Source organism: Neolamprologus multifasciatus, chromosome 2 (genome assembly GCF_963576455.1).
Source record: "Neolamprologus multifasciatus chromosome 2, fNeoMul1.2, whole genome shotgun sequence".
NCBI classification, from domain to species: Eukaryota; Metazoa; Chordata; class Actinopteri; order Cichliformes; family Cichlidae; genus Neolamprologus; species Neolamprologus multifasciatus.
The window spans coordinates 28450603-28464704 of record NC_140440.1 but is presented as its reverse complement, the minus strand read 5'-3'; the positions used below and the strand labels follow the sequence as shown (position 1 = coordinate 28464704).

At 39.8% G+C, this 14102-nt stretch overlaps 3 protein-coding genes across 8 annotated transcripts in view; all 3 read right to left on the bottom strand.

Annotated features, from left to right (window-relative positions):
* Positions 1-14102, bottom strand: part of LOC146524648 (protocadherin beta-16-like) — a 277164-nt gene that overhangs the window by 225165 nt on the left and 37897 nt on the right. The window lies entirely within an intron of this gene.
* Positions 1-14102, bottom strand: part of LOC146524649 (protocadherin gamma-A11-like) — a 124271-nt gene that overhangs the window by 77662 nt on the left and 32507 nt on the right. The window lies entirely within an intron of this gene.
* LOC146524650 (protocadherin gamma-C5-like) overlaps positions 1-14102 on the bottom strand; it is a 298508-nt gene that overhangs the window by 272124 nt on the left and 12282 nt on the right. For 2 of the 5 annotated variants that reach the window (XM_085174221.1, XM_085174288.1), the window contains exon 1: positions 5459-11288. The exons of 1 other annotated variant lie outside the window; for it this stretch is intronic. In XM_085174221.1, the coding sequence (XP_085030347.1) occupies positions 5459-7861 (2403 nt within the window). In that variant the 5' untranslated portion in view covers positions 7862-11288. 2 more of the 5 variants (XM_085174272.1, XM_085174303.1) reach the window with 1 other exon arrangement.

Genomic DNA, 14102 nt, shown 5'->3' with positions numbered 1-14102 from the left:
GCTCTTGCAAATAAGACTCTAATGTAGATGCATATTAAAAACTTGTCTCGTAACCTCTTAACTTCCTTAGCAGAGAGGATAAACAAAACATTAACATCAAATTAATAAACACCATGAAATGATACCAGAACACTATTCTAGAGGATCATCTAAATGGTTGTATAAAGTCAGAGAGTTCAGATCAATAGAGAAGAATAAAGATGTGTCATCAATCACAAAAACATAACAGGGCCCTACTTTTAGGAAATCTTTTTCTTAACCAAATAATTTACAAACTCTGATGGACTTTTCCTCAGAGTCTGGTCAGCAGACTGCAGTTGTAACATGTGAAAAATCCAAACTCTAAAGTTAACCAAATCTCATGTCTCAGGTGCATATGAAGCAATTCTGAATCCAATTTACATTCAGTAATAACTTCAAAAGACAACTTAACAAGCAGTGTGATGTTCATAGGGAACTCTGAAAAGTCAGTTAAGTGTTTAGATAAGTATGCCTAACATTTAATCAATGATGGAATATAATCTCTATAGAAACCATATCCTATAATCTTAAACTAAAATTTAATTGTTCTTATGCATAAAATAATACAGCCAGAAGCCACACAGCGTAGGGAAAAAAAACAGCATGTTCCAGAAAAGTTTATAGTCCTCTTAACATTTTTCTTTTGATTTTAAGAGAACACAAACTCAGTTTAGGAGTTTTAATCTGCCTGGTGTCATACTACCCCATTAAACTGGTTATTTAATATGGTATTTGATGGGGGAAAAAAGTTGATATGAATTAGTAAGGCTGGAAGACATGAACACATGAGCCTAGTTCAAAAACATGTCCTCCTACCTCCAGAGTCTCCAAAGAATCTCCAAAAGCATCAGCAAAATCTGATGGACTTTTCTTCAGAGTCTGGTCAGCAGGCAGCGTGTTGTCATTGTATGATGTCACAAACTTAAAGTCACTGGTTCTTGAACCTGTGGTCAGGTACGCATCATAATTGTAAGTGCTGCGTAAAGTTCCTGTGCCATCAACATCTGCGTAATTAGGAGGGAGATAACCACTGGGGATGGCAACTGCTCCGTCAAAAAACAATCTGGGCTTTCTCCTGCGACAAAACCTCAAACCCAGAATGATGATGATGAAAGTCAGAAAAAACGTGGACACAGACACCAGCGCGATGATCAGATAAGAAGTCAGTTTGGGATTGCTCTCATTATGAGAGATATCCTTCAGTTCTGGCACCTCTGCCAAGTTATCAGAAATAAGTAAATACATGGAACAGGTGGCAGACAGAGAGGGCTGTCCGTTATCTTTCACTGCCACTACAAGGTTCTGTTTCATGCTGTCAGATTCAGAAATGTCCCGCTGTGTCCTGATCTCTCCGCTGTGGACACCAATAGTAAAAAGTCCCGGATCAGTGGATTTGACTATTTGATAGGACAGCCAGGCATTCTGTCCGGAGTCTGCGTCCACCGCGATCACTTTGGACACCAGAGAGCCTCCGTGTGCAGCTTTGGGGACCAGCTCGGTCATGAAGGAGTTGCCCTCTGGGGAGGGGTACAGGATCTGAGGAGAGTTGTCATTCACATCTGAGATGAACACACTCACGGTCACGTTGCTGCTGAGAGGAGGAGAACCGTTGTCTCTGGCCATCACATGGACTTTGAAGCTCCTGAACTGTTCATAATCAAACGACCTCACAGCGTGGATCACACCCGTGTCTCCATTCACAGACAGATAGGAGGACACCGGGGCACCGTTCACCTCACCAGCTAACAGAGAATAAACCACTGTACCGTTCTGTCTCCAGTCGGGGTCTCGAGCACTAACGGAGCATAGAGTGGAGCCAGGTTTGTTATTCTCACTAACATATGCACTGTACGACTGTTCCTCAAACACTGGTGGGTTGTCGTTGATGTCAGCTACAGATAACTGAACACTTTTAGAAGAGGACAGAGGGGGAGAGCCCTCGTCGGTGGCAGTGATTGTAATGTTGTAATGAGACACTAGTTCACGGTCCAGTTGTCCTGTGGTCACCAGAGAATAATAGTTTTTAATAGAAGGAACCAACTTAAAGGGGACACCCTGCTGGATGGAGCAGCGGACCTGTCGGTTATTCTCAGAATCTCTGTCCTGCACGTTAATGATGCCCACCTCTGTACCAGGTGACAAGTGTTCGGGTATGGGGTTCGACAGTGACTTTAGATATATTACAGGTGGGTTGTCATTCACATCAGTAACATCTATTATGACTTTAGCATAGGAAGTTAATCCTAAACCATCTTTCGCAGTTATTCGAAGCTCAAACAATCTCACTGTTTCATAATCAACTGTGGCGGACAATTTTATATCCCCTGTTTTATAATCTATGGCAAATATTGACTTAACGTCTTCTGGAACGTGTCCAAAATCATATGTAACTTCTCCATTTAGTCCCTCATCTGCATCAATTGCTTTTACTGTCAGCACAACAGTACCCATGGGAGAGTTTTCTGACAGACTGGCTTTATAAACGGCTTGGCTAAACACTGGCACGTTATCATTAGCGTCCAAAACAGTAATGTGAATGACCACGGTACCTGATCTTTGAGGGGAACCACCATCTAAAGCGGTCAGAAGTAGACTGATTTCTTGTAATGTTTCACGATCGAGCTCTTTGTTAAGGACAAGTTCCACAGAATTGGTTCCAACTCCAAGGAAAAAATTTTCATTCGTCTGTAGGTTGTATGATTGAACTGAATTTTTACCTATGTCGGCATCGTGCGCTTCTTCTATTGGAAAACGAGCACCTTTTGACGCAGATTCTCTAATATCTATATGGATCAAATTCTTATTAAACTGTGGGGAGTTGTCATTTATATCCTGGACATGTAGGCTGATTCGCTGCAGTTCTAATGGATTCTCCAACATGAGTTCTTGTTTTAAAACGCAGGATGCTTTGTCTCCACACAGGCCCTCTCTGTCAATCCTTTCGGCAACAATCAGATCTCCGTTACGGAGGTTTATTTCACAGAATCGTTTGTCGCTTCCTTCAGTATCAATACGAGCCTTTCGAAGAGATAGTGTATTTGCGTCGATGCCGAGGTCTTTGGCGATATTTCCGATCACAGTCCCGTGTCGCATTTCCTCTGTAAAAGAGTAGCTTATATCCCCGCTGACAAAATACAAACAAAAGAAGAGTAAATCAACGACAAGGGTGTGTATTCCAAATGTCGCGTTAACCATCATGACATGCAAATATTTCCTCTGTAATGCGCAAGAATACAGCAAACACACAAATATTATTTAAGCCAAAATCAGCACAATCTAAAACCACGTCTGCGTGTCCTTCGATGACCAACTGCAGCACATTAAAACACATTCTGTCTCCACAAATAGGTGTGGATTTTAAGATAGGCAAGGTGGACAGCGACATCGTGAGTCTAATTTAAAAATTGCATTGAGCAGCAGCCCTGTACAAGGCGCATGGAAGCGTTTATGGACGAAAGTTGAACCTTAATTTAAAAGTAAAAGTGTATATTGAAGTGTGCAGACAGATAAAAAATAAAAAATAAAAATTGCATTAATCCGAAAGGTCACTGTATACTGAGCAATGCTGCCAATGGAAACTCATATCTACGAAAGTTTAGATCATTATTGTATACAAAATGTGGTACAAATTAAAGTTTACATATCTGTGTTCACTGAAAATGTGTGGCCACGATTTACATGATAACTTTTGAAAAACAATTAAATGTTTGTAGACGGTGGAAAAGCCTTAAAAATGCTTCAAACTACTGAAATAGTTTTATTTTTAATTGTTTTTTAAGCTACTAAAATGCTTGAGTAATTTTCGAAATATTTAAATTAAACATTAATCTCAATTGACATTTCTGTATCAGAACAGAGACTCGAGAAGGAAAAGCAAGACGATTTTAATGGCCACAACGTTTTATAATATTCAAGAACTTTACCTCTGTGATCATTTCCAATAAAAATGTGAACATATAAGTCAATAATTGCAACATGTGGAAAAAGAAAAGATAAGAAAGAGGAGAAAGTTAAACAAAGACCTGCACTTCCACTATTCGTGAAAGCAACTTGATAAAGGTGTGAGAGGTGTGACCTGAGTCTGGGAACCGACCCTGGGAGGCGGGGCTGGGGCAGGTGCAGGTAATTAGTCGATCTCTTGTGTGAACCTGGAGCTGTGTGACTCCTTGGTCTAAGCCGTGTTGTTTCTCTTTTCTTAACTTTTCTATGAAGGCTAGATGTGGGTCCCATAGTCTTGTATATGAGTGGCAGGTCACAGAAAATGTTCCGCTTGAATTTTGGTAGTTTGGTAGAGGTTTAAAGTTATTTACCGCTTTAGGAGGAAAACATTGTTTTATTCCTATGGAGAAACCTTTAGCGGACTCCGCCTCCGCTTGCCTATACTTATTAGGGTGCGACCCTAACATGGAGACAGGTAACTGAAACACATACATGAAGAGAATTGGGGGGGGGGGGGGATATTCCTTCTGAGGTAGATTTTTCTGTGCAAGTGATGTCCTGTTTTAATTTACAGATAATTTGTTTTAAAACTGGTTTAACTTGACAGCAAAGCGCTGAGGACTATTTTGACGGTTGTGGTTGTTTGTTCATTTTGTTTATTTGTTTGTCTTTCATTGTAAGAGTGACTAGTTTTTAATAGATTCCCTGCAGCGCTTATCCTATCTTCCACTTACAATCGTACAATTTTATAGTTTTAAATGTATTTAATAAAGTAGAGCTTTTAATTGTTTGGGTGCTACTCTTAAATGTTTAGAAATATTTTATTTTGTATTAGCATTAAAATCCCTGTAAACTGACTTTATGCCTACGGCTAATCCCTATTGAAATGGGTAACTACCTCGGGTCACAAATGGTTTGCTAAAATATGGGTGACATATTATTTAACTCATATATATGTAGGTTTAAACACAAGAAAACAAGTTCAAAAGAAACTTTGAGAATATGTTACACACGAAGACTCGAATCGGAAGAGCATGTGTACATTAGGAAGCAACTGTAGAAAACATGTGAGCGACTGCACTTTTAAAATTAGATCATGGGAAGATCTGCGTAATATACAATGACAAGAGAAACAGAAAAGCTGAAACAAAGGGGGCGCGTGTCTAAACACAATAGTGCTATCACTACTTGTTTTTGTACAACTAATACTTACTTTTGTAAGACATACTATTTTCCCCTATGTCAAAATATAAACTTTTCGTTGATATAGAGGACCGTAAAGACAGCAACCCATTAAAACAAAACCAGGAGAAATGATTTCAACAACATCAAGAAAATTTCCCTTCAAAAGTAGCAGTAAAAATAATGTCAGAGGCAACAGGCAAAGTGTGATAAATACTATAACGGGATTTTAGGAAAAGCGAAAAAAAGATTGACTGGAGGAAAGTGTGAACGTTTTATCTGTTAAAATAATGTATCGAACATTTGACACCCTTACCTCAGGTGAACCACCACAATCTCCAAAGACATCAGCAAAGTCTGATGGACTTTTCTTCAGAGTCTGGTCAGCAGGCAGCGTGTTGTCATTGTATGATGTCACAAACTTAAAGTCACTGGTTCTTGAACCTGTGGTCAGGTACGCGTCATAATTGTAAGTGCTGCGTAAAGTTCCTGTGCCATCAACATCTGCGTAATTAGGTGGGAGATAACCGCTGGGGATGGCAACTGCTCCATCAAACAACAGTCTGGGCTTTCTCCTGCGACAAAACCTCAAACCCAGGATGATGATGATGAAAGTCAGAAAAAACGTGGACACAGACACCAGTGCGATGATCAGATAAGAGGTCAGTTGGGAATTGCTCTCATTATAAGACAGATCCTTCAGTTCTGGCACCTCAGCCAAATTATCAGAAATGAGTAAATACATGGAACAGGTGGCAGACAGAGAGGGCTGTCCGTTATCTTTCACTGCCACTACAAGGTTCTGTTTCATGCTGTCAGATTCAGAAATGTCCCGCTGTGTCCTGATCTCTCCGCTGTGGACACCAATAGTAAAAAGTCCCGGATCAGTGGATTTGACTATTTGATAGGACAGCCAAGCGTTCTGTCCGGAGTCCGCGTCCACCGCGATCACTTTGGACACCAGAGAACCTCCGTGTGCAGCTTTGGGGACCAGCTCGGTCATGAAGGAGTTGCCCTCTGGGGAGGGGTACAGGATATGAGGAGAGTTGTCATTCACATCTGAGATGAACACACTCACGGTCACGTTGCTGCTGAGAGGAGGAGAACCGTTGTCTCTGGCCATCACATGGACTTTGAAGCTCCTGAACAGTTCATAATCAAACGACCTCACAGCGTGCATCACACCCGTGTCTCCGTTCACAGACAGATAGGAGGACACCGGGGCACCGTTCACCTCACCAGCTAACAGAGAATAAACCACTGTACCGTTCTGTCTCCAGTCGGGGTCTCGAGCACTAACGGAACATAAAGTGGAGCCAGGTTTGTTATTCTCACTCACATATGCGCTGTACGACTGTTCCTCAAACACAGGTGGGTTGTCGTTGATGTCAGCTATAGATAACTGAACACTTTTAGAAGAGGACAGAGGTGGAGAGCCCTCGTCAGTGGCAGTAATTGTAATGTTGTAATCAGACACTAGTTCGCGGTCCAGTTGTCCTGTTGTGACCAGAGAATAATAGTTTTTAATAGAAGGAACCAACTTAAAGGGGACACCCTGCTGGATGGAGCAGCGGACCTGTCGGTTATTCTCAGAATCTCTGTCCTGCACGTTAATGATGCCCACCTCTGTACCCGGTGGCACGTTCTCAGGTATGGGGTTTGTTAGTGATTTCAAATTGATGGCTGGTGGGTTGTCATTGACATCAGTTATATCTATAATTACTGTACAATAAGAGGTAAGACCCGGTCCGTCCTTTGCTCTTACTCGCAGCTCTATTGAAGTCTCCGTTTCATAATCAAGTGACCCGATAACTTTTATCTCTCCCGTCTTATGATTAAGTGAAAACAAAGATACATGCTCATCAGAGACATGATCGAAGTTATATGTAATATCACCATTTGGGCCAGTGTCTGCATCGGTTGCGCTCACTGTAACCACTATGGTATCTAAAAGAGAGTTTTCAGGCACACTGGCTTCATAAACGGCCTGGCTGAACACTGGGGCGTTATCATTAGCATCCAGCACAGTGATGTGAATAATCGCAGTACCTGATCTCTGAGGAGATCCACCATCTACAGCTGTAAGCACTAATTCCAGCTCTTTCGCTTTTTCTCGGTCTAATTCTTTTAACAAAACCAATTCGGAATGTTTCCTCCCACTAACATCTGTATTTACATTAATGGTGAAATGCTCATTGTTTTGTAAATTGTAACGTTGCACAGCGTTTGTGCCTATGTCGGCATCGCGGGCTTCCGTAAGTAAAAATCTTGCTCCTTTGACTGCCGATTCTCTTATTTCAAATGAAATCAGATCCTCACTGAACTCTGGTGCGTTATCATTTATATCTTGCACATGAATACTGATGCGATGAAGCTCTAAAGGGTTTTCCAGCACAAGCTCCTCTTTTAAAACGCAGCTGGCTTTTTTACCACAAAGACTTTCCCTGTCGATCCTATCACTGACAGTCAAATCTCCGGTGCTCAGATTAATATCACAATACCTTTTATCGTCCCTGTCTGTGTCAATGCGGACTTTACGCGAGGAAAGAGTCGCAATCCCAAGACCCAGATCTTTGGCGATATTCCCTATCACAAATCCGACTTTCATCTCCTCTGCGATAGTGTAGCTCACGTCTCCATGGGCGAAATGCAAGGCCACGAAAAGGAAAACCACACAATAGCAATTCATAGCCAATCTTCCGTATACTGCACTTCCCATGATCGATCAAGGTTTAATCCTTTCCTGGAAAATTCCTTGGAAGTGATCAAAAACAGAAATTGTTATATTCTAAATAATCCCAGCGTTTGCCTTTTGTAACGTCCTTAACCTAGACACGCTACACCAAAATAAGGCTTCGCAATGGCAGAAAAGAATGGATGAAGAATAGAGAGCTCCTGTCTTTGTTGGTGCACAGTGACACCAAGAGTTTTGTTAAATTATAGCACTGCAAACCCAAACAAGAGGCCAGCTTCGAGTTATAATGCCGTTATTAATCAATATAAATAATGACAATCTAGGGACTTCGGTGTTATTTGGTAATTCATACAGATTTTTTTTTCTTTTCCACCTGTGGTGCACTTTTCAATGATATAATAAACCATATTTAAAACAAATCCATGTGTAATCCTGCAAAAGACAAGTAAAAGCTATAGTTGCTTATAAATTCAAACCGATACTAATCCATCTGCAAGGGCTGTTACTAAATCTATAGAAAGCAACTTGTGTGCACATGAGCCAAAATGAATGACCTTAAGGAATAGTGGCAATATACTATATTCATTATAAAGCATCTCTCAAGCACACTTCAAGGAAGACCTCTAGTATCAATTTCTACATCAGACATAAAATAAATTCCTGAGAAATTAATAAAAGGGAACCACAAATATTGCCCTAATGTAAACTGCTTTACTTATTCAATCAATGCTGCATTTTATTACATTTTTAATCAATTTTGTGTAAAGAAACATAAGACATTTGATTCAAAAATGTCAAAAACAAATATTGTACGCAATACCCTTTGATAATATACAGCAGAATCAAATTTAGTAGCTCAAGGATGTTCTATATAACTTGTTTCATTGAGTTTCTTTAACAAACAACCTAAAATATCTGAAAAAAGAACAATGACTTTCCACTATCACCATCAGAATAAGGTAAAACTTAGAGAAACAAATATCTTGCATAAAGTGTATGATTAGTGAGGGTATTAACTCTTAAATCCACTTCTAAATTCAAGCAGGTAGGAATGAACCAAAGCTGTTGCCATGTGTATTCAACAAAGAAAAGACCAACAAGTTAGAGAAATACATCCTTATTTTTTGTAAATCTTAAATTACCAAGAGAGATTAGATCCTGCATCATGTAATAAGTAAAGTATCTTCTTTTCTTAGTAAACAAAGATTGTCTCACTCAATGTCTGGTAATAACCTAATGTAAAAACACCAAGCATTAAATAGTGAAATCTGCAGGTCTGGAATGAGTTAAGACATTTGTATGTTTGTTGTTTTTCCTGTGCTATTAATGATGAAAACCTTCCTATGCAAGAATTTGGTGTAACATCATAACTTACCAGTTTATATGTATAAAAAAATAAACGTTTCACAACATCAAAGTATTATTTAACAGCACCAGTGCTATTCAGTGGTCTGAATGTCAGGGTTGGTCACTGAGTAGAAAAGGAAAAGCTGCTATTGAGAATTCCAAAAGGGATTAACTTTCAGCATGTGATTTGAAATTATATTATTTAGCAGTTTGCATTGTCTTATAGTTCTCCAACCTCCAGACAAGACTGTGCATTCTCAAAGTATGGCATGCTGATACTGGAATTATGCATCTGTTGTTTTTAATTTGTTCTCTTAGTTAGAGGTTACAGAATAGAGAAAAATATAGAGGAATACAATTATTGCACTTTATTTGTAGTATAAAAGTATGAAAAACTAATGCACTGACAGTTCAGCTTCATCTGCATTGTAGTGATTAGTCATTTGGGTGAAAACTGAGACTTTACACAAAGTCAGGTAACACAACTGATAATGGCATAATTTTGAAAGTTCCAACTCATTGTACCCTCAGAGGTCAGAACTTTTATGCACCTGCTGTGACAAAAGCTAATACTGAATGTCTGAGTAATCATCAAAAGCTAAATTTGGCATGTAAAGATTTTAAATTGGCAAGGCATAAAAAAAACTACCCTTAAACATTTATTGTGAGCATTTGTGCAGTTAATAGCAATAATATACTTGTATAGCATGACGGCCAGTGGCCTGGAAGCAAAAGATTCGAAAGCCATTTTGAAGCTACTACAATATTCAGTTGTATAGACTAAGTTCAATTATATGACCACTGCGTGGTGAGTTAGGTTATAAGACTAAATCAATGAGGACAATAGCACTATTTTGAAATAGCTATTGTTGTATGTACATGTCGTATATAAACAAGAAATTAAAAACTAGCTCAACACCTAACATACTTTGTGGATCAGGAGCTATTTTTTTCTTCAGAGATGATCAAAGCATAAACAAATAGCTTTTAACTGAGTGGATTTCAAATAAATAAATACAGGGAGAGCCTATTTAAAACAACAGAGACCTTGTATTTGTGAAATCTTAACAAAACTTAACCCTTGAAAATAAATTTAGTATAGTGAAGAATAGGAATAATGCCTCAGTACTAAGAATCTAATTAAGAATATTATACTATAAAAACACATGTTGCAACATCAACTATTCAGTAATTTAAGAATGATTTCTCTCATATGTATTTGAAAGCTGCACTTGCAAATAAAACTCTAATGTAGATGATTATTAAAAACTTGTCTCATAACCTCTTAACTTTCTGAGCAGAGAGGATAAACAAAACATCAAATTAATAAACACCATGAAATGATACCAGAACACTATTCTAGAGGATCATCTAAAATTTTGTATAAAGTAAGAGAGTTCAGATCAATAGAGAAGCATAAAGATATGCCATCAATCACAAAAACATAACAGGGCCCTACTTTTAGGGAATCCCGTTATCAACCAAATAATTTACAAACTCTGATGGACTTTTCCTCAGAGTCTGGTCAGCAGACTGCAGTTGTAACACATGAAAAATCCAAACTCTAAAGTCAACCAAATCTCATGTCTCAGGTGCATATGAAGCAATTCTGAATCCATTTTACATTCAGTAGTAACTTCAACAGACAACTTAACAAGCAGTGTGATGTTCATAGCCAGCACTGAAAAGGTAGTTAGGCGTTTAGATAAGTGTGCATAACATTTAATCGATGATGCATTATAAACATCTATAGAAACCATATCTTATACTCTTAAACTAAAATGTAATTGTCCTTATGCATAAAATAATCCAGCCAGAAGCCACACAGCGTAGGAAAATATAATTGCATATCCCAGAAAAGTTTATAGTCCTCTTAACATTTTTCTTTTGATTTTAAGAGACACACACAACTCACTTTAGGGGTTTTAGATGGTCAATTTTGAATTATAAGCAAAATTTCAGGAGCATAGTCTGTCAGGTTTTCAGTATAAGCCTACCCCATTAAACTGGTTATTGAATATGGTGTTTGATGGTGGAAAAAAGTTGATATGAATTAGTAATGTTAGATGACATGAACACAAGAGCCTAGTTCAAAAACATGTCCTCCTACCTCCAGAGTCTCCAACGAATCTCCAAAAGCTTCAGCAAAGTCTGATGGACTTTTCTTCAGAGTCTGGTCAGCGGGCAGCGTGTTGTCATTGTATGATGTCACAAACTTAAAGTCACTGGTTCTTGAACCTGTGGTCAGGTACGCGTCATAATTGTAAGTGCTGCGTAAAGTTCCTGTGCCATCAACATCTGCGTAATTAGGAGGGAGATAACCGCTGGGGATGGCAACTGCTCCGTCAAACAACAGTCTGGGCTTTCTCCTGCGACAAAACCTCAAGCCCAGGATGATGATGATGAAAGTCAGAAAAAACGTGGACACAGACACCAGCGCGATGATCAGATAAGAGGTCAGTTTGGAATTGCTCTCATTATGAGACAGATCCTTCAGTTCTGGCACCTCAGCCAAGTTATCAGAAATAAGTAAATACATGGAACAGGTGGCAGACAGAGAGGGCTGTCCGTTATCTTTCACTGCCACTACAAGGTTCTGTTTCATGCTGTCAGATTCAGAAATGTCCCGCTGTGTCCTGATCTCTCCACTGTGGACACCAATAGTAAAAAGTCCAGGATCAGTGGATTTGACAATATGATAGGACAACCAAGCGTTCTGTCCTGAGTCTGCGTCCACTGCGATCACTTTGGACACCAGAGAGCCTCCGTGTGCAGCTTTGGGGACCAGCTCAGTCATGAAGGAGTTGCCCTCCTGGGAGGGGTACAGGATCTGAGGAGAGTTGTCATTCACATCTGAGATGAACACACTCACGGTCACGTTGCTGCTGAGAGGAGGAGAACCGTTGTCTCTGACCATCACATGGACCTTAAAACTCCTGAACTGTTCATAATCAAACGACCTCACAGCGTGGATCACACCCGTGTCTCCGTTCACAGACAGATAGGAGGACACCGGGGCACCGTTCACCTCACCAGCTAACAGAGAATAAACCACTGTACCGTTCTGTCTCCAGTCGGGGTCTCGAGCACTAACGGAACATAAAGTGGAGCCCAGTTTGTTATTCTCACTCACATATGCACTGTACGACTGTTCCTCAAACACAGGTGGGTTGTCGTTGATGTCAGCTACAGATAACTGAACACTTTTAGAAGAAGACAGAGGTGGAGAGCCCTCGTCAGTGGCAGTGATTGTAATGTTGTAATCAGAAACTAGTTCACGGTCCAGTTTCCCTGTGGTCACCAGAGAATAATAGTTTTTAATAGAAGGAACCAGCTTGAAGGGGACACCCTGCTGGAGGGAGCAGCGGATCTGCCCGTTACTCTCAGAGTCTCTGTCCTGCACGTTAACGATTCCTACCTCTGTACCTGGTGGTGAATTTTCTGGTACAGGACTTTTCAGGGACTTAATAGTTGTTATGGGAGCGTTGTCATTGACATCTGTAATTTCAATTATTAAGGTACAGTATGAGACCAACCCGAGACCGTCCTTGGCAGTAATTTGCATTTCGTATGACGACAAGTGCTCGTAATCTATTGGCCCACTTACTCGAACTTCACCGCTCTTCTGATCAATAGAAAACACGTTATAACTTTCATCTGAAATGTGATCAAATTCGTACGTCACTTCTCCGTTGACGCCTTCATCTGCGTCAGTCGCGCTTACTGTGATCACAACTATGTCTAACGGGGAGTTTTCAAGTAGACTGGCTCCATAAACGGCCTGACTAAATACTGGTGCGTTATCATTGGCATCCAGCACGCTAACATGAATAACCGCAGTACCCGATCGCTGAGGCGTGCCCCCATCAGTTGCAACAAGCTCAATCGTTAGCTCTTTCTTTTGTTCTCTATCCAACTCTTTTTGTAGAATTAACTCGCTGTATTTTCCTCCTCCACCTTTTTCAATAACATTCAATCGGAAATATTCATTTGTTTCAATACTATATCCCTGGATTGCGTTTTGTCCGATATCAGCATCATGAGCTTCATCTAAACGATAGCGACTTCCTTTAGCTGCAGATTCACTTATTTCAAATTTGATGGTATCCTTCTTAAACTGCGGTGAATTATCGTTGATGTCTTGAATGTGGAAGCTAATGCGATGCAGCTCTAAAGGCTCCTCCAAAACAAGCTCTTGTTTTAAAATGCAAGTAGATTTTTTGCCACAAAGACCCTCTCTGTCAATCCTCTCGGTAACAATCACATCTCCAGTACTCCTATTAATATCAAAATAACCTTTGCTGTTCCTGTCAACATCAATACGAGCCTTTCGAGTAGCCAGTTTTCCCACCTCAATTCCTATATCTTTTGCGATATTTTCTATAACAGAGCCTCGTTTAACTTCTTCCGGAAAAGAATAAGCAACATCTCCACAAACCGTTTGCAGCGCCAGAAGAAATACTCCCGAGAACACGAGCCAGAACCCCGGAGATGCTTTGTTTTCCATTTTCCTTTTAAATCGATAAGGAATCTGCCAAGGGCAAGCCTTTTGGAGTAAAAATGAGCAGTCACCGGAATCCTCTTCGGACTATGTATGCAATTCCAACTAGAAACGTTGCTACCTCGCTGCTTTTGTCTGTGAAAAATCGGTCAAGATCTAGAAACGTTTACACTGTGCAGAATAACAAATATGACCCTACTATGTATGTTGGTGGACAGCGACGCTATGAGAGAAATATTAGTATTGCAAACGCATTAAATCATGAGAGTCCTCTCAGGATAAAGAAGAAATGTATCCCGTCCTACAAACACATTTATTTTATTTTATTTTATTTTATTTTATTTTAGTTTATGAGCACATAACCCTCAGACAGGATATTTCTGCTGTACATACTAATGTTGGCATGTTTGGAAAGCA